Below are 25,926 nucleotides of genomic sequence, written 5' to 3'. Positions count from 1 at the left end.
TTAACTCATTCATCTTTACTCTTCCCATCATGGTTTTTGAAACAAAAGTGTGTGTTTGGAAGTACTTTCAATGATGATAGAAATATGTTCTACCTCAAATATTTGGAAAATATTGGTAGATTTCTTTTTAATTATAATATGAATTATTTAGAATATCCAATTCAACTATAGTTTAGTGGATAAACATATTATTATTTAAAAAATTGTTGATGATTTAAGCTCTATAGAATGTTAATCGCAATTAAAAAAAAAAGTCCGAAACCGTGTTCAGAAGGCATGGACCTCTCCCATAAAGTTACTACAAAATACAAAATGTCGTTCTCCTAAGCATCACCTACGGTATATAATCACTCCAAGTAAATTATTCTAAGGGGTCTACTGTCGCCTATATTTTTCCCTCTAACTAACTCATTTTCTTGATATGTCATTCGCTGTATAATTTTTCTAAGTATTTTATCTATTAAATTACGTACCAAACGAAGGGACTCTTTTCTAGCATTTTTAACGCAATTGGATAGGAGAGCTAGCATATAATTTTCCAAAGTTTGGGATAAAATATGTAAGAGTAATTTCCCTAAACAATTCCTTGAAATTAATTGGATATAATATTATATTCACCTGTTTATATTTGTATATCATTTTTGAAAAATGTTACAATACTATACCGCTTCTTCAAAATATTACAATCATATACCTTAAAATCATTGGAATGGAAAGAAAAGATGTACTAAGATTTTGGAATTGGGGGATTTTTACCCAAAAAAAAAAGATTTTATATATATATATATATATATTTATTTATTTATATTTATTTATTTATTTTGAGAAAGAGAAAGAATCTATTCAAAATTTGTTTTGTAACAAAAAAAAAAACATAACCAAGTTTCTCATTCTATAAGGCAAAAATCAAAAAAGAAAAAACTCAAAACGAAAACCAAGTTTTGTTAATAGGAGATATGAGTAGTAAACTAAAAAATTGGGGAAGAATTAAAAGGAATAATAATAGAAAGTCATAAGCTTAGTCGTGGTCGGTGAATTTCAAATTATTAATATTCATAGAATTTCATTTCAAAACTAATTGACTATGAAACGAGTGGCCAAAGTCTATTATAAAACCTGGTTGGATCCTTAACATGTCATCCCATTTTACATTTGACTATTGAAACTCTTTAAGGTTATATTGCTAGATTGTAAAAATAGAGAAAGATAAAAATAAGAAACAAAAATAAATGGACAAAAGAAAAATTAAATATCTCTTATGGACAGAAATAAAGACCATAAAATAAAAGAATCAAATCTATTAATTCACGTAATAGATTTTTAATTAGCAATAGACAAAGATTACAATTTAATTACACAAACATGTAAGAAAACAATGTAAGCTAAATAAAACAATGAAAAACACTGAAAGAAAACAATGAAAAACATAATGAAATTAAATAAGGTATTTAGGGAAATAAAATAAAATATAAAAGTTAAATATATTTTTTAAATCTCCGGGAATATAAAATTATAAATAATAGATCATTATATATTTGAAAATATTTAAAGATATCGTATGTAACTGTAGATATTTTCGTATTGCGGTATATTTTTTACAATTACTGTATAATGTATTACAATTTAGAGAGAGTTTCAAAACGATTAGACCTTTAAAATATGAATTTCACAATTAATTGTCCTTTTCAGGTTAAGGAAAATGGGTGTGTCATGGGTCCTGCTTTTGTAACCGTTTACAAGGCCCATACAGAAAACTGGGCTGTAAGCCCATTAAAATTTAAAACAAACACTTCCTTTTAAAGGATTATTTTGAGGTTGATAATTACCTAAATCATAACAAATATGAGCAAATATGGGTAGAGAATTGAACGTTTAGCTTATGAGAAAGTAATACGTGTTTGATCCAAATTGGAGTGTAGTAGAGATTGTAATCAATATAATATATAACTAATCTAACACACTCATATGAGTCATTTCAATCATTATAAATATATTATTAAATACAATGAAATAATTATTTGGAAACTATTTAACCATGGTCAAATTATTTATTTTAATACTATCGGAAAATGAAAATTAGATCCAAACAAATACAAATGTCCAATTTCAAGTATGCACATCAAATGTAGTAGAGTCAGACAATTGTCCCGTATAAATAATCATTAGCAATCATCTATCTATATTAATTTTTGATAAATTTCTTGATAGATCACATGGATGTATTGTATGAATCATCTCACCTCACATTATCAGTTTTTTTTTACCTCTTAATTAGATATATATCTTAATTATCGTTGAACAAGATATATATGTTAATTGTTGCTAAGTTATACTCACTCTGACTCGAGTTAGATAGTATTATTTTGCAATTTCATGAAATTGAGCATTGTAATCGTCAACGTTACATTCTAATTTTATAATATTAGTTTTTTTTCTTTTTTTGAAAAGCTTATAATATTAGTTATTGATTTGATAGCAAGGCAAGAAATTCTACTATTAAAAGCATTGAATTTTTATTATTTAATTAAAAAAAAAAACAATGGTAAAGAAAGTCAAGATGTTTACCCACTGTATCGGCAGTAACATAGGATCGATGAACCGAAAAATCACTCGTTCAACATCTGCAAATTGAATCTCCAAATAACCAAAAAAAGAAACTAAACAGTTACTTAAAAAAAATGCGTTCTTGATAACCAACAAACTTACCCCCTCATTTCACTGAATAAAACGAAATAAATCTCAACACAAACACAGATTCAAACTAAGCTCCAGATTTCTATCTCCGTTCTCCCGAAATTAAAAAACAAAAAAACAAAAAAAAAACCGCCATTATTCCAAATTCGATCGCCGGAGAGAAAAAAAAGGGAAAAAAAAAACCAACAACTTACCTTCCTCCACCTCCGACAAGACCAACAATCTCCAAAACCAAACGCTAATTCCACTCAATGGCGATCGAGACGATTCCGAGGCTGGCTGTGGTGGCGACCTGCATTGTGGCGATAATGAGTTGTAACGGAAATGCGATTGCGAACGCGGCGGCGCCGAATGTGGATTGCTCGACGGTGCTGTACCAGATGCTGCCGTGCGTGGATTACATAACGATCGGGAGCACGGCGGCGAAGGCGTCGCAGGAGTGCTGCTCGGTGGTGGAAGCTGCGCTGAAAGCTAACGGCGAGTGCGTGTGCGAGGCGGTGAAGGAGAGCGGGAGCATGGGAATTCAGGTGAACCTGACGAGAGCCCTAGGCCTCCCCTCCACCTGTGGAATTTCCACTCCTCTTCCTGAATGCGGCAGTGCGTTCTTCTTCTTCTTCTTCTTCTTCTTCTGTGTCATTTGTAACTTTGTAATCGATCGATTTCAGACATTAATTATGAGGTTCTTTCTCTGTTTTTCTTTTGGGCAGTTCCTCTTCCTCCTGGGATGGCCCCAGCCCTTGCTCCAAGTAAGGCCCCAGCACGAGCTCCAACCACGGGCCCAACGCTTGCTCCAACCACGGGCCCGGCTCGAGCTCCAACCACGGTCCCAGCCCGAGCTCCCAGCACCGGCCCAGCTCTATCTCCAACCACGGGCCCAGCGCGCGCTCCAAGCTCCGTCCCAGCTCGAGCCCCAAGCTCCGCCCCAGCACGAGCCCCTAGCATGGGCCCAGGGCGCGCTCCAAGCTCGAGTCCAGCACGTGCCCCAAGCATGGGCCCAGCGCGAGCCCCAGGCTCCTCCCCAGCTCACGCTCCAGGATCCGGCCCAGCACGAGGTCCAAGCAGGGCCCCAACGCCATCTCCAGGTACACTTGCACAACAGTACAGGGCGAAAATTTTCTAAAACTATTAATTATTTTAATTTAGAGGTAAAGAGAATTTTAGCAAATAAATAACTGTAGTAATAGTTAGTAGGAAAATTGTAGTTTGTGGTGGAATAGTTAGTAATAGATAGCAGGAAGATTTATATGGACTAAATCTTGGAATTTTTTTAAAATTTTTTGTTGCAGTTTCTTTTCCTCCGAGGCGAGCTCCAACTCCAACACCAACTACTTCTCCAGGTACATTGAGATCAAGCTAATATAACTTTCACAATTTATTTTATTTTATTTTTTAGTACAGATCTAGGATAATATTTATAAATTTTTATTAATTGTAGTATTTAGGTTGAAATTACGATTAAAGGTTGAAAATATCATTGATGTTAAGAAAAAGTGTCATACTAAAATAAATTTATAACCTAGTTTTAATTATTTTTTTTAAAATAGTTAATAATTCAACAAATATTAAACTAAAAAAGAGAGAGAAAAAGAATGCAATTTTTCAAAATAGTCATCCTTTAACCACTTTTATCTACAACCCATTTTAAAATTAACCTCAACCTTTTAAAATTTTCGATTTTATGATGTTTATAAATTCTAAATTATTATGTCTTTAGGTAAAAATTATGTCAAAGTTAATTATAAAAAGCGTATATATGCAACTAACGGTAAGTGTGATGGTTGCAGTTAACCCACCAGCACCGGCAGAAACACCAGAGGAGGCGCCAAGCAGCGGCCCAATATCGGCGCCACCACCGTACAGCTGGGGACCGGCCGCTGACGATTCGCCGGCGCCGGCGCCGTCCGATGCCGCAACTTTCGCCATTTCCTTTAACCTCTGCGTGCCTCTTCTTCTCACCCTTCTCCCTTCATTCCGACCATTGTGATGCTCTTTTTCAGAAGCCATCTCCTCCTTATTTTTGACCGATTAATTTTCATCAGTTTACTTCTTATTTCTCCCCTTGGAGATTTTTTTTAATTATTTTTATGGAACTCTTTTGAAATAATGTAGTCTCCATCTTTCGTGAGCGGATCATTTATTAATATAGAGTTCTTTTTTTTTCTTGATGTTAAGATATCATCTTTTTTTTATTAGAATACAAATATGTGCAGAAAAACTGGTAATTATATTTGCAAATTTGTCACACATCAAAATAAGTCGTAAACATGACAATTTTTTCTCATATATATATCACTAACATGTATATATATGTTAAAGTCATTTTTAAAAATATTTCATCATGTCACAAATTTAAAATTATTTAGGCTGATAATATGCTATTATTGCAAAGTCTTCTAGAAAAATAATCCTTACGTGTCTTCAGTAAGAAAAAAGAAAAAGGCTGATAAATATTCTTCCAAAATTAGAGGGATATGGATCTATCATCTATAACGAGAGGCCCATTTCGGGTAATTTGTGGACCATTTATCAAATCTCTCTAATCTCTAGGGTTAAGATTATCCTAACGAGTCTTAAAATTTAAACATTTAATTTAGTAAATAATTTAAAGATATTAATTTTTATCATATAACATAGTTGTTTAAAGTTTTGCTATAAAAATAATCGTATGACCACTGAACAAATTTGGTTGACGAACAAGGTTTATGCGTCACCACTAGTGGCGAAGAAAATTTCTACCGTTCCACCCAAAAACAATTCGGAGCCTAAATTAAAGAGAAGAGAGTTCAATCTACAAGAAGCTGAGCTTTAGCCATTTGACTATATCCATCGATACTACCTAAATCGTCACTTTTTTTTTCGTTTTTCAAATGACATTAGTGGAGATGCCACCCAAACCAACTAAGAGAAGTCGCATACGTCCCATCACAAGCACCTACAATATTATGATCACATAACATATATAACTCAATTCGTTAAGACATTTATTTCTGTATCAGACGTCATGAGTTTGAATTGTCACCCCCACTTATTGTATTTTTAAAAAAAATATTAACTAATTAAAAAATTAAATTAAATTAATAATTTGTTTGAACGTTGGATTAATAATTTATTATTGTTATTATTATTATTATTTATTATTTTTTTTTAGAACTGTTTTGTTCTGATTATAATTGATGCCGGTATCGTTTTTGTTGTCCGTTAATGACCAGAAAAGACAATATAATATTGATACTTGTTATTAGCCACATATAACTTATCACCACGTTTTTAATATTTGAAAATATTTAATTATCAAATTTGCTTTGGTGGAAGGGGCAAGAACATGAAATCTTTTTTTTTTCAAAATAATCTAGATTTTAAATAGTTTTAAAAGATGAAATATATGAATTATTTGCCCTAACATATATACTATTTTTTAATACCAGCGATGAGATCGTGAATAAGAAAGTAGGATTTTAATCGACAATTTGAGTTTGAAATACTAATTGTTATGGATGATAGTGACTTCATTTTTTAAAACGAGAGACATTACTATCAAGTGACTTGATTTTCTTACATTCTCATTTACATTTATAGTGCAGTGGCTTATCAAGAAGAATGATATCTTAAAATAACAAAAAGGAAAAAAAATAGGAACCTGTAGAAGATTTGAGACATTTATTAAATTTTGTGTATCAAGTGGGTGTGCCCAAATAATCAAAATATTCATGAACATGTAAGAAATATGGTAATTGACATATACCTCTTGAGTTCGGATCCCCTCTCCAACGTGTCTATTAACCAACAGTATTGAAATTCTAAAAAAAAAATCTAAAAATCTATTAGATACTTTTTAAATGGAGATATTTATTAGACTAAGTTTGAAAAGTTTATAGATCAAATTTGAATTTATAACTTTATTTAAAAGGTAAAAACATTAATTTAATAATTGAACCAAATTTTACAAATGGATTGATTTGGATTCCTTTTCTAAAAATATTGGTCCACATGTCATCTATGCATCAAGACATTGATATTTCTACCTTTGTCATTTTAACCATAATAACTGGGTCAAAAATTTTAACACAAAGGTTGATGTTTAGAGAACAAAATTTCTGCCTTATCATTCGCACTTATTACGAAAGGTTAATATTTGAATTCGAAGAACATGCTTCGATCTCGCCCTAAAATTTTGAACTTAAAAAAAAAAAAATTCATGAAACTCAATCCTTACGCTTTGAAAAATTATTGAAAGAGATTATTATGGTGTAACTGTCAATTTTTCATAGCTAGATTTATAAGAAAAATCATATAAATATATGTCAATTACTACAGAACTATGTTCGCTTTGACATTATTTAGGATTCGATAAAAATTCGGAATGAAAGAGTTTGCGTCAGAATCGAACAATACGTCTGAACATTCAAGGACGAAAGAAAAATACTTCTACAGGAACTCGTTTTCACGCTCATGTCACGTACTGCATAAGAAAAAATTGTAAAATCCGATCCAATTTATTTTTTCTTGTTGATACAGAAATTTGGTCTCATGGAATTCCGTCAAATTCCTGCCAATCTTCTATAATAAAAGGGATCGACGAGACCTGCAAAACAGAACAACATTAAAGACCTGTGTGTTGACTTGTGTGTTCTTGCCACACATACTCCGATGCTTATAAAGTGTAGAGTGTTGTGAGCATTTTAAATAGTAGAGATCTGTAACATAGATTTGACTTTTCTCTTGAATCTGAAAACCATCCAGATATCTTCCCTTTTGAATCCCTTGAATAAAGAGGATTGAGATTTTCTCATCCATAACATATCTCATCGATCTCATAAGTGCCATACGAATCCCATCAATCGAATCGTTTTTTTGAAAAATGCGAGAAATCATAAGTAATACAAGTAAAGAGATAAATTTATTGATAAGAAAAAGAAAGGATTGATGATAATGAGACTACTACAACATATTTACTCATGAGCGGGACAAACTAAACTAGGTGGATGATTGACTCCTTTCATATTGGTTTTAAGAATGCACAACGGAATAGATCAAATCAATAAAATTGATAAACCGAATTGAGCCGAATCGAATTTTGCAGTTAGTCAGAGTGGCATTTGAGTTCGATTTGTTGTATTTCTTTAAAAGGTTTGGTTCAATTTCGGTTCGGATATTAAAAAGACCGAATCGAACAAATTTAAATATATAATATAATTTTTTATTTTGTATTTTATAAAAGCTTCTCTTTCATTTCTCCCAGGGCCCAATGCTCAAGCCCATTGACAGTTCTCCAATTCCAAATAACATGAATCACGTTTTCACACGTTTTCTTTTTATATTTTAATTCTCTTCCTTTCATTTCTCCCATATCCCAAGGTCCTGTCCCTTTATCAATAATATTATTTATTATCGGTTCCACTTTAATTTAGTTTCAAAATCGAACAGAGTTGAACCCCTTACGTTCCGTTCCAATTTGGGTTATTATAACTAATTATTTGAATATATAAACTAATCAATTAATTAAATTGGCTATATTTTAAGTCACAAATTGCAATCTCACATTAATAAAATCTTTCGAACTTACTAGCATTTGAAATTTTGGAGTGAGGTTTCATTATTTGTTGTAAATTGTAGTTTCACGTGATATAATAATCATGGTATGTGTACAAACAAAATATAGTACATAAATTCATAATTTTAAGTTATGGATTATACAGATTTAGTATCTAAGAAGTTGGGAAGCTCTGGTTATGTTGAAAAGCCTTTGAAGGCTGGAAAATCAAGGAGGGAAGGATATTTACCTTGAAACGGACTCGTTGGAAGTTGAATCGTTGGTGACAAATAGAGATTCGGACCTTACCGAGCTTTTCTAGATTGCTGAAGAAACTCCAACACTAATAGAAATGAAGTCGGTGGTCTCTCTATGCTCGATTATTGCGCATGCAATATCTCGGACAACCATGGCTGAAGATCCTGTGAAAGTCTGGAGTTTTGGGTTTGAAGATTTCCCTCCATGGCTTTCTCGTTTAGTTGAAACTGATATTTGTTAATTGTCTTCCTTTTATTTTGTTTCAGAAAAAAAAAAAACATTAAAAATAGTGATAATTTTCCATAGTTAATTAAAATAGTAATAATTTTTCTACATTTTTCCTTTCAAACTATGTACTGCTAACATTTATAGACTACAAACTTATAAATACACGTTAAATCAGTACTGATGTGCTAAAAAACTCAAATTTTGTAAACAACAAATGCCTCTAAGCTAAGATGTATTCAATATTAAATACATGGTTGACTATTAAAAGTTTGATTAGAGCCCTTAAACTTGGGCAATGTTTTAGCATATAGTATAGAGTATTTTTTTTTAATTTTTTTTTGAGATAAGCTAAGCATGTATTTAAATATGATCTAAGGGACATCTCAACGTGTTGCTAGAAAAATATATAATACATTAAAAATGAGTAGGTAATACTAATTATTTAAATAACCATTTCATGCTAAGTATATAATATGGTATTTTTTCCATTTCATTACTCTCAATATTTTAAAATTTTTAATTTCCTAATTTTAGTGTCAATCCCTTTCCGGAAAAAACTTATTGTATTAACTATAAAACTATATGCTTTTATTGCGATCGTATATTTAATATGATGAAAGTGATATAAATATTCTATTGATTCCTTATAATAGTTTATATGTTTTCTTTACTCACTCCAAGGCAATATTATTTTTATTGGAACTCAATGAAAAAAAGTTTGGAAGTTATACAATAAACTATATATTCTTTATTGTATTGAAGTACAACTCAAAATCTAAATATTATTTAATAGTTCTATGTTGCTGGTCTTGTGTACCATGATCATGACTCATGTTCATGGGAGGTCAAGATCGTACAAATGCAACAAAGGGAAAAAAAATTAATAACAATAAAATTATTACATAGTAGAAAAGTTATATTTTATTGCTTAACATGCTACCAAACGAATTCAAATTCGAATTAAGAAATATTTATTAAAAGAATGATATAGCTTGTTTTTGGTTTGTTAATTTTTTAGTCCTTTTTTTTTTAAATTAATAGATTGATTAGAGCAAAATCTGAAAGCAAATAAACCCAATAAAAAGTAAGGTTGCATATTTTAAAGTGTTTTAATTGATTGCAAATAAAAAAATTGAATTTGAATTTAAAAAATTTCAGTGTGTTTGGTAATAATTTGTAAACCATAAGAATATAGTGGTGGTTACAAACTAGGTATTTATTCAATCTAAAATATGATTAGTTAAGCACATTGTATAAATTATTATTTTATAATATTATATAATTTATAATGGTTCCGCTATACATTTCTTAATCTTAACAAAAATAAAATGAGTTTATAATCTAAAACAGTGTATTTAACCGAGTTTTATCATTTTTGTTTTTAAATGGAATCATGCATTTTTAAATTTCAAATTAATGTTGTTTTAAGAATTTATACTTTATGGATAAGATAATCTAAAAATAGTTTAAAAAATAAATCCACCAAATAAATATTCAATGAATTGGTTTCAAGAAACAAAATTTAGATGGCATATGAAAGTAGCTTTGGATCATTTAAGTATGATTGATTGGTCAATCAATTTGAGGTTGTCGATAAAGGACTCTATTTCTCTTTCTAAGTCACTTCATTGTCTTTTTCCAAATTTCTTCTCATTTCTGTCTAACTAATATTTTTCGTTTTAAGTCTCTATAAATCACTTGAATTACTGAGCTTTCAAATAAAGGAAAAAGAGACCTTGCTAAAAAATTTGAAGGGATCAAAATCATTTGTCAAATAATAAGCCGAACGAATTAAATCATTTATTTATTAAATCTTTCAACAATAGATTGAATATGAAGTAATTTTTTTTTTCTTGCAAATATAAACATAACTCAATTGATCAAAGTATTATTACCAACCTAAAAGTTGGAGGTTTGAATTTTCCACCTCTTTCATTAAGAACAAATTTTTTCTTAGTACAACAAATGAGAGTGAGGAATTCGAACTATTATCCCATGATATGTGTCATTTACTGAGCTAATTTATGTTGGTTAACGTGATTTTAGTAAGAATTAAATCTTATCATTGATTTATAGATGAATTATAAATCTTTAGCCATATTAAGTTATTAACAAAGAAAGAAGAGAGTGAAATATGTAGAAATAATTGGCGACATGAACAGTTTTATTTATGATGGTACGATGCCTTTATATCAAATGCCCAACGAACAGCGCTCTAATTGTTCGATCATCAAAAAGGGCTTTTTCTTTCCAATTAAAGTTTTAGGGTAAACGAAAGGTGCAGATTTGGAAGAGAGCGGTGAGAGAGGCGTGGAAGCACCTAACCCCCAACCATTCATTACCCAACCTCATCTCCAAAATTTAATTTTTCTTTCTCTCCTTCCTTTTTTTTTTCCTTGGGCCAACGCATCACCTATTCCGCTGATCAAAACCCACCTAAGCATGAATTTCCCGCAATAAATGAAATTTATGGATCCACCCACATTCACAATCTCTCTCCCTTCCGCGTCAACTAGGTCCAATGAGGGAAGAAATGTGAGACTCTTAAAGTTCGAGGGTGTTTGATTGATGGGTTGAATCTCGTTTTTAAGTTCGTGTATCGTATTGAAATCAATTAAGCAGCGGAAGTTTGGTCGCGCACACCACCTTCCCCACAGTCAATGCGCGCCACCACGTCTGACAGTGATGCGAGCCTTAGCCTGTTTTGTTTTTATGTATCGTGTGGCTATTGTTTTCTCACCCTTTTTCCCTTTTAACGGTTTGGGGTCTGAATTTTTCTTGGGAAGGAATTACAGGAATGCGTTAAAAATTTTGAGAGATGCGAGAGGTCCCAGTTGAATGTGGGTAGCTGGGAACTGTGAACACTAGCGGTAGCAAAAAAGAGAGACAGAGAAGAGGGCCTGGAATGAGGTGATACCACGTGCAGGCTCCCATTAAAGGACTTGCGAGTGAGCGACCCCACTTAGCCCAAACTCAAACCTACCTCCTCTCCTGCCAATTGTTTTAAGCTTAAAGGGTTGGATAGCATGGTTGTGCATGATTCACACCGATAATAAAGAAGACCCATTTGATGGTTTCTTCTCTTTACATTTCAGCAGTTTCTGATTCATCATGAACAAAGGCTTTGTAACCATACCGTGGACTGAAGTATTTTGATTCTCTCTTCTAAGATTTTGGTTTATCTTTCTTCACCAAGGTTTGTGACTTCCTTTTGTTCACCTCTTATTATTATTATTTTTAGTTCTACTTTCTGGGTTGTTGCGTTTGGGTTATTCTATGCTCAATTTCGGTGTGAGACATTTTTGGAACAGAGGAAGCCATTTAGGTTTGTGTCGGATCAATCCATCGGAGGCTTACTTTTTCCTAGTGGGGCTCTGTTAATTTGGATATAGGAATCTATTTGCCCTTTTTCTGTTTTTGTGCCTTTTGAAAGTCCATTTATCCGTTTCTTTCAGTTTAAGCTAGAGTGTAATTTCCGTCTATGATTTACTTCCTGGCGATTTATGGCTTACTTTGGATTTCACGAGTAGGGGGAATCCTCTAACAAAGTTGATGGTAGAGGAAAAGTTTTAGATGCCATGAACCTGTGAAAATCATGTCTTGTCTAACGACCTACAACCAAACGCAATCTTGATGTGGAGATTCTTTCACTGTGTCCGCAGATGATAAAATAATGATATACTATAGCTACCATATGTTGCTCTTTGCATAGAAAACCCATTTAATAATGCTTTCCCTAAAAGCTGCATGTTAAACAATTGGATAGTTTCACTTGACCTGCAATCAAATGCTTTACTACTCACCTATTTTCTTATTTATTTGATAGTTTCACTTGAAACTTTTCTCTATATTTTTTTTGTTGCTCAAAACTAGGGGGATAGCCCTTTTTCAGTCGTTAAGTCAGCATTTCGGTTGACTGTTTGGCTTCACTGCAGCATGTCAGAAGCCCAGAGGAAATCAAATGTGGTCAATTTCGGGCGTGGGAATGGATATTTAAACGGGGCAATACCCGTCAGAAACGCAACTGCAGTTTCTGAAGTTGATGCGTTCTGCCAATCCCTTGGTGGGAAGAAGCCAATCCATAGTATTTTAATTGCAAACAATGGAATGGCTGCTGTTAAGTTTATACGTAGTATTAGAACATGGGCTTATGAAACATTTGGCACTGAAAAGGCAATCTTGCTGGTGGCTATGGCTACGCCAGAGGATATGCGGATCAATGCCGAGCATATCAGAATTGCAGATCAGTTTGTGGAGGTTCCTGGTGGGACCAACAATAATAACTATGCAAACGTGCAGCTTATTGTTGAGGTACTTGATATTTTCAATTAAATTTGTATTATTATCTCCTGGTCCTAGTTTTGGTCACATTTCATAAGTGGGATTGGTTTCTAATGTAAAGGAAGCAATAACCATCTTTTCTTTTGATCATAAAAGTAAGTCAGACAAGCAAATCCTGATAAAATGAAGATATATTTCAGCTGTAACAATCGATTTCACTGACCTTTAAACTAACCATAGTGGAACTTTGGGATTTCACCACTGATATTGAACTTATGAGTTGTTGAAGAAACTGTCCTATAAAACATGGATAGAATTTGATGATTAAGATGGTCTTACACTCCTATTAAGAAACTTGGTAGCTTCTTGCTCATAACATGTTTTTATTTTTGAGGGTTTCTTTTTCTGCTATATAATTGTTTATCAAAATTTTTTTTTGAACAAAGATACTAACTCTTCATTGATGTATGTAATGGAACAAAATTGTTCAAAGATATAATTGTTTATCATATTAAATTGGTTTATTATGTAGATGGCAGAGATAACTCATGTTGATGCAGTTTGGCCTGGTTGGGGCCATGCATCTGAGAACCCTGAGCTGCCAGATGCACTGAGTGCAAAAGGAATCATATTTCTTGGGCCTCCATCAATATCTATGGCGGCATTGGGTGATAAAATTGGTTCATCATTAATTGCACAGGCTGCAGAAGTACCCACCCTTCCATGGAGTGGTTCTCACGTAAGTTTATGTTATTTTCTGTCCGTCCATATCACTCACTTTATGACCCACACTCAATATATTATATATTTTGTGTTCAGGTGAAAATTCCTCCTGATAGCTGCTTAGTTACCATCCCAGATGAGGTGTACAGGGAAGCATGTGTTTACACAACAGAAGAGGCCATTGCAAGTTGTCAAGTTGTAGGTTACCCAGCCATGATAAAGGCATCGTGGGGTGGAGGCGGTAAAGGCATTAGAAAGGTTAGAATAGCAGTATTATACATAATTATTATATAGGTAGCTTAGGAACAATGAAAACAACCTCACGAGCAACTTTCATCGTTGAACTTGTGAGGACAAATTATAACGGCCATTTATTTAAAAAATTATTATTTTTATCTGGAAATATGAAGCTACCCTTTTTATCTCAACCTTCAGGTTCATAATGATGACGAGGTGAGAGCGTTGTTCAAACAAGTGCAAGGTGAGGTTCCAGGATCACCCATATTTATAATGAAGGTTGCATCACAGGTCAGATATCTAACTACGTTTTATCCCAGTCATCATTGTTGCCATAGGTATGTTTTATCTTGACTTTCCGTTGGCTTTTGTCTAACTAGAGCCGGCACCTAGAAGTTCAGTTATTATGCGATCAATATGGAAATGTTGCCGCTTTGCACAGTCGTGATTGCAGTGTTCAGAGACGGCACCAAAAGGTTGGTTCAAATTATTGTTACTCAGTATCCATTTCTTGGGAATCCATGGTTTTGTAAGTTTCTATAAAGTGTTCTTACTAGGAACCTTTCATTTAACCTATCCCGTGGCAAACAGATTATTGAGGAGGGTCCAATTACAGTTGCGCCTCTGCAGACAGTGAAAAAGCTAGAACAGGCAGCTAGAAGATTGGCTAAATGTGTGAACTACGTTGGAGCAGCAACTGTTGAGTATCTATACAGTATGGAAACTGGAGAGTACTATTTCTTAGAGCTCAATCCTCGGTTACAGGTATCGATGACCTTAGATCTTGAACTTGACATACCCCATCTTAGTTATCTGGTATATGTAAATAATCTCTTTTTGTTTACCGAGCTGTTCAAGTGTAGATCATGCAAGGAAAGAAATTGTTGCATATATCCTCAATAAGTCCCGCCCATGTGTTTATGCTTACTCTGACATGCATTCATTAATAGCTGTCATTGGTTGATCACATCCACGTACTTTGGATTATTACAAAACATTCATGGGCAAGTGATGATTTTGTGTATCTATTAACTTCTAAACAGGTTGAGCACCCAGTGACTGAGTGGATAGCTGAAATAAACCTTCCAGCAGCCCAAGTTTCTGTGGGGATGGGAATTCCTCTATGGCAAATTCCTGGTACGATGCTTTATATCTATGGAAGTCATTTCTTATATTTGTCACATGGAATTTTGTATTTATAATTACTTGATCATATGTATAATTTTTTAAATCAGAGATCAGACGTTTTTATGGGGTAGAGCATGGTGGAGGATATGACGCTTGGCGGAAAACTTCTGTTGCCGCAACTCCATTTGATTTTGACCAGGCAGAATCCACTAGACCAAAAGGCCATTGTGTAGCCGTGCGAGTAACAAGTGAGGACCCCGATGATGGTTTTAAGCCTACAAGTGGAAAAGTACAGGTCGGTTGCATTGCTGATGATTTATGGCATATGATGTTAATTTTTATTTATTTTTGTTTTTCTTTACATATGTATTTTTTATTTTGTAAGATGAAAGAGTTTAAAATGCCTCCAACCCTGTGCAGGAGTTGAATTTCAAAAGTAAGCCAAACGTATGGGCATACTTCTCTGTCAAGGTAGACCTTTTATTGTAAATGTTATTTTCCTACTATTTAACGCCAACATTTATGCTGAATTACATTTTCCGATATGCTTTGCAGTCTGGAGGAGGCATTCATGAATTTTCAGATTCTCAGTTTGGTAAGCATTAGCTGATAGATCTTTATGCAGTTAGTTCTTCAGTTTGAGTTTTGGGAAACTTGTAGACAAGACACACGAGTATATTTTAATTTCTAAATTCGATGTGATGCAGAAAATGGATCGCTCTTGTAATGTTCTTAAAATATTTGATTTGATGGATAGTGTTCTGATAAGTTAGGAATGCCCCTTCAGCATCATTAAATGAATTTAAAGAAATTATATAAAAATTCAAAGAGTTCTTCAAATTATCAAGCAACTCTTCAAGGTTTTTATTTATCTCCTCACGTAGATAGGATGATATTTTTATCTTAACTTCATAAGAGAATTTCTTCTTATTTGATATTATTTGCATACCTTGCTAAAATCTTGATGTCCTTCTCCAGGTCATGTTTTTGCATTTGGAGAGTCCCGACCTCTAGCAATTGCAAACATGGTTCTTGGGCTGAAGGAAATACAAATTCGAGGAGAAATTCGAACCAATGTTGATTACACAATAGATCTTTTAAATGTAATGTTAAGATGACATATTTTTATTTTCTGCAGTTCTAAATTATATCATTTTCTTATTCATTTTTGGTGGAAATGCAACTTAAGAATAATAGCCTACAGGCTCTCGATTACAGAGAAAACAAAATTCATACAGGCTGGTTGGACAGTAGAATTGCTATGCGAGTTAGAGCAGAGAGGCCTCCATGGTACATTTCTGTTGTTGGAGGGGCTCTATTTGTAAGCACAAGTATTTGATATAAATTTCAATTTCTTAAATGTGTGTATAGTTAAATATATTGGTTACATTTGTGCTTTTTTCAACTCAGAAAGCATCCACCAGCAGCGCAGCCATGGTTTCTGATTACATTGGCTATCTTGAGAAAGGGCAAATCCCTCCCAAGGTATTGTTATAAGGAATTCTAATTAGGTACCTGATTTTTGTTGTCTCGATGCATTACCCTTCCTAAATTATGTTCTATGAAATTTAATGGCAGCACATTTCTCTTGTCCACTCTCAAGTATCACTAAATATTGAAGGAAGCAAATACACGGTAATGCTTTTGTCACTTTATTTTGAATGTTGTGAGTTTATATAGCTTATTGACATATCACTGCCATTGTCTGGTATTCATTATAGATTGACATGGTAAGGGGCGGATCTGGAAGTTATAGGCTGAGAACGAATGAATCAGAGATTGAAGCGGAGATTCATACCTTACGTGATGGGGGTTTATTGATGCAGGCAAGTACTTGGCTTGAAAGTTATATTTACGAATACACGATTGAAGCCAGTAGTCTACTTTTCAAATTTTGTCTGGATGAAACATGTGAAAATTAGATGAAGCCCTTCTAAATTGAAATTGCTCTTAAGATTGAGTATACGCGTGTTCAACTTCATATGGTTAAGCTATTTGAATGTGTAGCTTTAATTTTGGACAGTTGGATGGAAATAGTCATGTAATATATGCTGAAGAAGAAGCAGCTGGAACTCGACTTCTTATTGATGGGAGAACATGCTTGCTTCAGGTGTGTGAAAAGTAACCCTAATTAGCCCCCCCCCAACACTCTCCAGCACAGGCTGATAACATTTAATTATCTTTGTTCTTAACCAGAATGATCATGATCCATCTAAATTAGTTGCAGAGACGCCATGCAAACTGCTGAGGTATCTAGTTTCAGATGGCAGTCATATCGATGCTGATGCACCATATGCCGAAGTTGAGGTCATGAAGATGTGCATGCCTCTTCTTTCACCTGCTTCTGGAGTTATCCATTTTGAAATGTCTGAAGGTCAAGCAATGCAGGTCAGCGACAATTCGACGATGAAATATGGGTACTCTAGTTATGGTGAATTTATGGATTCTCTCTTTTTAGGCTGGTGAACTCATAGCGAAGCTAGATCTAGATGATCCGTCGGCTGTAAGGAAAGCAGAGCCGTTCCATGGGAGATTCCCTGTCTTGGGCCCCCCAACTGCAATTTCTGGTAAAGTTCATCAGAGATGTGCTGCAAGCTTAAATGCGGCTCGGATGATTTTGGCAGGATATGAGCATAACATTGAGGAGGTGAATGATCTCCTGTCCAGTTTCGCTATCATCAGATCTCTCTCTTTGCACACACACATATGTATATAAATGCCACACATATGTCTACATCTGTGCATATTTATATATCAGTATATCTACACACACAAGCACATACATAAACACACAATATCAAGAATGCATAGCAACGAACAACTAGTGAAGATTCTTTTCTATCAGGTGGTGCAAAGCTTACTTAATTGCCTTGATAGTCCTGAATTACCATTCCTACAATGGCAAGAATGCATGTCAGTTCTTGCAACACGCCTTCCCAAAGAACTAAAATTTGAGGTGCTCGATTGTCTTCTGAACTCTACTTACAGTTTTATCCTCTACTTCTAAATTTTCAACAATCTGAATCCTTTTCATTTTGCTTTCTTAGCTGGAGTCCAAATATAGGGAGTTTGAGGGGATTTCAAGCTCCCAGAATGTCGATTTTCCTGCCAAATTATTACGTTCAATTCTTGAAGTAAGTTCCTTCACCAAAATTCTATAAGTGCTCATGTTGAATTGTCACTCGCGGAAGGTAAACACTTCTTCTGGCAGGCTCATTTATCCTCCTGTCCAGAGAAAGAGAAGGGGGCTCAAGAAAGGCTTCTTGAACCATTGGTGAGTCTTGTGAAGTCTTATGATGGTGGAAGAGAGAGTCATGCTCGTGTTATTGTTCAGTCCCTTTTTGAAGAGTATCTGTCAGTTGAAGAACTGTTCAGTGACAACATTCAGGTGACTTGTTTTCAGATTTGATAAATGATTCTATGGTAGAAAATAATCATGTAGTTCTGCGGAGCTAGATGTTGGAACTTGCAGTATATGTCAAGGATCATTCTCAAGTTGGAGACTCTTTCTTTTTCCTGTGGCCAAATGGGCTGTAGGATTTATGCTACTGAATATCATCTCAATTCTTAAGTAACAACTATGTTTTCCCCTTTATTTGCAAGGCTACATTAACGTGTTCATTGATTATATTTAATATATCTTTTCGTTTGCCGGAGATCTAATCTATCAATGTAACCATTCACAGCTTTGATAAGGGAATGAATCTCTCTCCTCTATGCGAAATTACTAGGACTAAATTGTTTCGTTCTGGGTTTAGGAAGTAGAAATCAAGTTTGCATTCCTCTGGAGATGAAAATAAGGATTTTATTCCTTCCCATTACTTTTTTAATTGTTCTCAAAGTCAAAGCTGATAGTGTGCGTTGAATTTAGTTTATAGGCTGGTAATCAACAGAAATCTAAGTGGTAACATTGTGAAATTCCTCTTTTACTGTGAGTGGAATGCTTAATTTTAAGGTTGATTAGAAATAAATAGAAGAACATTTCAAGGTTGAATAGATATTTAAGAGAGATTTGGGAAATTGTTCGTTTTATTTCCTCTGTGTTTTCTGCATAAGAATTTATTTTCCTTTTTCGTCTCGTTTGATCTCTTTTTTAATTATAGTATTTTTATGATTTGTAATAATTGGAGATATCTACTTGTGACCCCCTTGGTGCATCCTGGTGGCTGCACTTGCTCCTCTGTCTATGCCATTCTTTTAATGAAGTTTTGTTTCTTATGAAAAAAATAATAAATCCTTATGTGGGTTTTTTTTGGTGGAGTGGTATTACAGTTATCAACGTGAAATTATTATTTCTTGACATGAAGTTTTCTCTTCCTGAAGGCTGATGTGATTGAAAGACTTCGACTTCAATATAAGAAAGATCTGCTAAAGGTCGTAGACATTGTCCTTTCTCATCAGGTACTAATTTCTACCTTGTCTTTTCCTGTCTCTCTGATGCTGTTATTTTGAAATTAAACATCAGTTCATGCTCAACTTTTGGCTTACAGGGAATCAGGAGCAAAAATAAGCTTATATTGCGACTCATGGAACAACTCGTCTATCCTAATCCTGCAGCTTACCGAGATAAATTAATACGATTCTCTGCACTGAACCATACAAATTATTCCGAGGTTGGCTACTCTGTTAAAGAACTAGCATTCTTTCTGTTAAATTGACCAGCCGTTCATTGCCAAAACCATTTTTCTACCATGGGATGAGGTTTTGATCTGATGATAATGGGGGTTCTACTTTATTGTACCACGAAAATATTTCTGCTAGTATACTATTAGCTTACATCATGTTATGGTCTCCCTTCTCTCCCCATCCCTCTCCCTCTTAACATCCCTCTAAGAAACATATTCCAAATGCTTAATGCAGTTGGCGCTGAAGGCAAGTCAGCTATTGGAACAAACTAAGCTGAGTGAACTTCGTTCCAATATTGCTAGAAGCCTTTCTGAATTAGAGATGTTTACTGAGGATGGAGAAAATATGGATACTCCAAAGAGGAAAAGTGCCATTGATGAGCGTATGGAAGCTCTTGTAAGTGTTCCTTTGGCTGTTGAGGATGCTCTTGTAGGTCTCTTTGATCACAGTGATCACACCCTTCAAAGGCGAGTGGTGGAGACTTATGTCCGCAGACTATACCAGGTACTTATTAAAACATCTGTAATCATCGGCCTCCCAAATGGAACTGAAATTTGCATGTCTAACTGTGCTAATATGTTCTTATCCAGCCCTACCTCGTCAAGGGGAGTGTGAGGATGCAGTGGCATAGATCTGGTCTTATGGGGTCATGGGAGTTTCTGGAAGAGCATATTGAGAGGAAAAGTGGGATTGAAGATCAGGAGTCTTGCCAATCAGTTGAGAAACACAGTGAGAGGAAATGGGGAGCTATGATCATATTAAAGTCTCTACAGTTATTGCCTACAACTCTTAGTGCTGTACTAAAAGAAACTACTCATAACATTAATGAAGCAACCACAGACAAGTCTCTTGAACCAGCCAACTTTGGTAATATGATACACATTGCATTGGTGGGCATCAACAACCAGATGAGCTTACTTCAGGATAGGTAACGCCGTTTCCTATCTACTCTGCACTGAATTCCTGTCATACTGTGAAACCTTCTTATGGAGATAAAAATTCATCGATCATCTATCACCTTACAGTGAGATTATGTGCGCTTGGCTTGTTCAGATATTGACTCAATAACATACTATATTTTGTTTGTTATGTCGTATATTTATTTAACTGTGAATGTATATGCATTTTTACTGTAATATAGAAACGTCTTGGTCTTGCTGGATAGCTTAACTAGATTATGAACTATAGTTTGGTTAAAGTAATCATAGGATTTTAATTATTTGCCCTCTTCTTTCCTACTTGTCTTGATGATAAACAGTGGTGATGAAGATCAAGCTCAAGAGAGAATAAACAAGTTGGCTAAAATACTTAAGGAGCGAGAAATTGGATCCAGTCTACGGTCTGCAGGTGTAGCTGTAATTAGCTGCATCATACAGAGAGATGAAGGACGAGCCCCTATGAGGCACTCATTCCACTGGTCGGCAGAAAAGCTGCATTATGAAGAAGAGCCATTATTGCGTCACCTGGAACCTCCTCTATCTATTTACCTTGAATTGGTTAGTCATGAATGCACATTTATCCTTTACTGTTCAACGCTTGATCGTCTGGCACTGGACATATGGTGTAATTTGGTGATCTCATTCTCACCTACCTACCTACATATTATCTGCTCTTCCAGGATAAACTCAAAGGGTATGAAAATATACGGTATACGCCTTCTCGGGATCGTCAATGGCACCTGTACACTGTTCAAGACAAGCCAGGAGTGATCCAAAGGATGTTTCTGAGGACACTTGTTAGGCAGCCAGTCTCTAGTGAAGGCTTAGTATCATATCCTGGGTTGGATGTAGAAGCCCGCAAACCTCTCTCTTTTACTTCAAGGAGCATCTTGAGGTCCTTGATGACTGCAATGGAGGAGCTGGAACTCAATTCACACAATAGTTCTATCAAACCCGACCATGCTCATATGTACCTTTACATCTTAAGAGAACAACATATAGGCGATCTTGTACCCTACCATAAGTAAGTGTCCTCATTTTCTGTTTACAATCTTTTTTTTGGTACTTGTTAGCATTCTTATAGGAATTCTTGCTTGGACAAATTTCCAGGAGCGTAATCTTAGATACTGGGGAAGAAGAGCCTGATGTGGAGACCATATTATCAGATCTTGTTCGTGAAATCCAGTCATTTGTTGGTGTAAGAATGCATAAATTAGGCGTTTGTGAATGGGAAGTGAAACTTTGGCTAGCTTCTTCTGGACAGGCAAATGGTGCTTGGAGGGTAGTGGTAACAAATGTGACCGGTCATACCTGCACTGTACATGTAAGTGTTCGAGTGTCCTTTCTTCCAAAGTAGATAAGTATGTTTGCATGCAACAGTAAACTAGTACGTAGGGCAACTCAAAATGATGAAAGCCACGGAATCTTTTTACTTTTTGATATTATTACAAACTTGCCATGGATATCTTTTTGTAACTCCATTTTTGGGCTCTAGGGAATCTCTCCCTCTTTCGTATTATTTCATACATCAATAAAATACATGTTTCCCTCTTAAGATTTTTTTACAAACTTGCCACTTTTTTCAGAAATGATAAGAGATATATCATATCCATGAAAACTTGGGCACATTGAATAATTATTAGAGTCCAGTTGATATTGTTATCTAGGATTTCCTGGGTTTGCATTGTTCGTTGAGTTTTCCTTGTATACAGAAGACTACTTTTTGAAGTTTATTTATATTTATTTGCATACGTGTCCTGGGTAGCAAAGTAAACAATGAATCGTACTTGGTAATTGAATAAATATTACATCTGATCTGACAAGTTGCGGTTGTGGAGTGCTCCCCTTCACCACCATTTATGTACACATGCATATATTTTTTGTTCAGCACTATGAAGGGATAAACAGAAGGATATATATATTATTTGAATAACATTCAAGTAAACTATACAGTCAGTATGTGGGATTATATAGCTGTAGTTTAATCACAGAAATGTTAAATAGTTTAAACGTCGATATATATGTGAGACTATATAGCTGAAGTTGAATCTCAGAAATGTTAATTACTTAATTAGCGTATCATTGATAACCAGATATATCGTGAAGTCGAGGATACAAATGGACACAGAGTACTCTACCATTCAGTCTCGAAACAGGCTCCTCTTCATGGTGTGCCTGTGAGTGCACAACACCAGCCATTGGGAGTTCTTGACTTGAAACGTCTTTCTGCCAGAAGAAGTAACACCACTTACTGCTATGACTTTCCATTGGTGAGCAACATGTCTTGTTATACTACAAAATTGCTAGTACACATTGTTTTGTCTTCTAAGCATGTGCATGCTGTCGCTCATGGTAATTGACACCTATTCTTCCCCTTGAGGTTGGAGGTTGAAACTCCCGTATCCCCAATTTATTGTACTCGAAAAAGGAAAAAAAAAGAACGTGCATGCTAGTGTGTGCACACAGACCAAAAAGAGAAACTAAAGCAGAACTGTTTTTGCAGGCATTTGAGACAGCATTGGAAAAGTCATGGGAATCTCAATTCCCCAATATTGATAAACCCAAGGATAAAGTTCTTATCAACATTACTGAACTCAAATTTTCTGACCAGAAAGGCACCTGGGGCACTCCCCTTGTCCCTGTGCAGCGGCAACCTGGGCTTAATGATATTGGTATGATAGCTTGGTTAATGGAAATGTCAACGCCAGAGTTCCCCTCTGGAAGAAGAATATTGGTTGTAGCAAACGACGTAACCTTCAAAGCTGGGTCTTTTGGTCCTAGAGAGGATGCATTCTTTCTTGCTGTCACTGATTTGGCTTGTGCTAGGAAACTGCCTTTGATTTACCTGGCAGCAAACTCTGGTGCCCGAATTGGGGTTGCTGATGAAGTCAAATCCTGCTTTAGAGTAGGTTGGTCTGATGAATCTAGTCCTGAGCGTGGTTTCCAGTACGTATACTTGACCCCTGAAGATTATGTTCGTATTAAATCCTCTGTCATTGCACATGAAGTACAGATTCCTAGTGGAGAAGTCAGATGGGTTATTGATACCATTGTCGGGAAGGAGGATGGCTTGGGTGTAGAAAACCTAACAGGCAGTGGAGCTATTGCTGGTGCATATTCAAGGGCATATAATGAAACCTTTACCTTAACATATGTGACTGGAAGGACTGTTGGGATTGGTGCTTATCTTGCTCGCCTTGGCATGCGGTGTATACAAAGGCTTGATCAGCCTATAATTCTTACCGGTTTCTCTACACTAAACAAACTTCTCGGTCGTGAAGTTTATAGTTCTCACATGCAACTTGGTGGACCCAAAATCATGGCAACCAATGGGGTTGTTCATCTAACAGTTTCAGATGATCTTGAAGGGATATCTGCTATTTTGAAGTGGCTTAGCTATATACCATCTCACATGGGCGGTGATCTTCCAATTTCAAGACCTTTGGATCCTCCAGAGAGGCATGTTGAGTACTCTCCAGAAAACTCATGTGATCCTCGTGCAGCAATTTGTGGTGCTTTGGATAGTAGTGGAAAATGGATGGGCGGAATTTTTGACAAGGATAGCTTCATTGAAACACTGGAAGGTTGGGCAAGGACGGTTGTCACTGGAAGGGCAAAACTTGGAGGCATTCCTGTTGGAATTATTGCTGTAGAAACGCAGACGGTGATGCAAGTCATCCCTGCCGATCCGGGTCAGCTGGATTCCCATGAGAGGGTTGTTCCTCAGGCTGGTCAAGTATGGTTTCCCGATTCTGCGTCAAAGACAGCCCAGGCGTTGTTGGATTTTAATAGAGAAGAGCTGCCGCTTTTCATTCTTGCCAACTGGAGGGGCTTTTCTGGAGGCCAGAGGGACCTTTTTGAGGGAATTCTGCAGGCCGGCTCAACTATTGTGGAGAATCTGAGAACATATAAACAGCCTGTTTTTGTATACATTCCAATGATGGGTGAACTCCGTGGAGGGGCATGGGTTGTCGTGGATAGTCGTATTAATTCACAACATATCGAAATGTATGCTGAAACAACAGCAAGAGGTAATGTACTCGAGCCTGAAGGAATGATTGAGATTAAATTTAGGACAAAGGAATTGCTTGAATGCATGGGTAGACTTGATCAACAGCTGATCAGCCTGAAGGCAAAACTTCAAGAAGCAAAAGGAAATGGAATCCACAATCTCATTGAATCTCTACAGCAGCAGGTAAAAGCTCGTGAAAAGGAGCTTTTGCCTGTTTACATTCAGATAGCCACCCGATTCGCAGAACTACATGACACTTCTTTGCGAATGGCTGCGAAAGGAGTCATTAAAGAAGTTATTAACTGGAGTGATTCCAGATCTTTCTTTTACAAGAGATTGCGACGTAGGATCTCAGAAGAATCGTTGATCAAGACAGTAAGAGAAGCTGCTGGAGAGCAGCTTTCACATGAAGCCGCACTGGACCTGATTAAGAACTGGTTTTCAAATTCTGGCAGCAGAGAAGATGCATGGCTGGATGATGCCACTTTCTTTAGATGGAAAGATGATCCCAGGAATTATGAGGAGAAGCTGAAGGAATTGCGAGTCCAGAAGTTATTACTTCAGTTAACCAATTTGGGTAGTTCGCATTCGGATTTACAAGCTTTACCTCAAGGTCTTGCTGCCCTTCTAAGCAAGGTAAATATAATCAGTCAATGACAAATTTCCCTACCTTATCATGTAACTTAAGGCAAGGAATTGATTGTGTAAAAACTATGCAGGTGGAGCAATCCAGCAGAGTGCAATTGATCGATGAGCTTCGTAAGGTGCTCGAAAAATCGTATAGGTAGATAGTCGATTGTGGCCTTATGATGTGATTCAGATTTTCAATATGATTAACTTGGATAATTTCTTATGATTGATTATCTGAGATATTCTGGAATCAATAGTAACTTGGTTGCATAATATACACAAGTCACCAATTATTTGGTTGGACAAATGAAGCTGCTCTCTGACATGTCAGAGGTTAGTCTTAGGAACATTGTATTACCTTGAGAGAATAAGATTTTGCTCATGCTTCGAGTTTGTATGAAAGTAGTTTGTAGGAAATAAAATTTGTATGTACATTAAGACAACTGTTTTCAGTAGGCTCTAGTCTGCTCTGCCTTATCGTACCAAAATGTAGTTTTGTGAGATTTTACCTATGGAAGTCCAAGGTTATTATGCTTAATTGAACCATTTCAACTCACCTCAGAATTCTAAATGTATCTACAGTAGCAAAATGCTTGTCTTTCTTTCTTCCAGAGTCTGTTTTCCAGTAGAAACAGAGCACC

General features: G+C 35.4%; 2 protein-coding genes and 1 long non-coding RNA gene across 3 annotated transcripts; 2 read left to right on the top strand and 1 right to left on the bottom strand.

Moving 5' to 3' along the window:
* Window positions 1–2,687: 2,687 nt before the first annotated feature.
* LOC111011968 (uncharacterized) lies at window positions 2,688–4,865 on the top strand. The gene is made up of 4 exons (XM_088123221.1): window positions 2,688–3,291; window positions 3,402–3,776; window positions 3,981–4,031; window positions 4,479–4,865. Exons 1-4 carry the CDS (start codon window positions 2,946–2,948, stop codon window positions 4,676–4,678), a joined length of 972 nt encoding a protein of 323 aa, XP_087979347.1. The 5' UTR covers window positions 2,688–2,945; the 3' UTR covers window positions 4,679–4,865.
* A 2,077-nt stretch (window positions 4,866–6,942) lies between these two features.
* On the bottom strand, window positions 6,943–8,707 carry LOC148212036 (uncharacterized). The gene is made up of 2 exons (XR_015790488.1): window positions 8,475–8,707; window positions 6,943–7,276 (listed from the first exon to the last, which is right to left on the bottom strand). It is a non-coding gene; the product is annotated as an uncharacterized LOC148212036 (long non-coding RNA).
* Window positions 8,708–10,955: 2,248 nt separating this feature from the next.
* Window positions 10,956–25,841, top strand: LOC111011862 (acetyl-CoA carboxylase 1). The gene is made up of 32 exons (XM_022285791.2): window positions 10,956–11,906; window positions 12,646–13,021; window positions 13,524–13,730; window positions 13,811–13,972; window positions 14,150–14,242; window positions 14,332–14,427; window positions 14,543–14,716; window positions 14,995–15,088; window positions 15,187–15,374; window positions 15,500–15,550; window positions 15,635–15,674; window positions 16,058–16,182; window positions 16,284–16,400; window positions 16,490–16,564; window positions 16,658–16,714; window positions 16,801–16,905; window positions 17,103–17,189; window positions 17,276–17,467; window positions 17,538–17,726; window positions 17,925–18,035; window positions 18,127–18,213; window positions 18,291–18,467; window positions 19,403–19,480; window positions 19,570–19,692; window positions 19,940–20,209; window positions 20,296–20,633; window positions 20,964–21,201; window positions 21,324–21,667; window positions 21,754–21,967; window positions 22,737–22,913; window positions 23,147–25,291; window positions 25,375–25,841. Exons 2-32 carry the CDS (start codon window positions 12,647–12,649, stop codon window positions 25,441–25,443), a joined length of 6,798 nt encoding a protein of 2,265 aa, XP_022141483.1. The 5' UTR covers window positions 10,956–11,906; window position 12,646; the 3' UTR covers window positions 25,444–25,841.
* The last annotated feature ends 85 nt before the right edge of the window (window positions 25,842–25,926 follow it).

The sequence above is a fragment of the Momordica charantia genome, assembly GCF_013281855.1.
Source record: "Momordica charantia cultivar OHB3-1 chromosome 4 unlocalized genomic scaffold, Mcharantia_2.0 BLBB01000004.1, whole genome shotgun sequence".
Classification (NCBI taxonomy): domain Eukaryota; kingdom Viridiplantae; phylum Streptophyta; class Magnoliopsida; order Cucurbitales; family Cucurbitaceae; genus Momordica; species Momordica charantia.
Note: the sequence above shows the minus strand (reverse complement) of the source record. Positions and strands in the feature narration are given on the sequence as shown.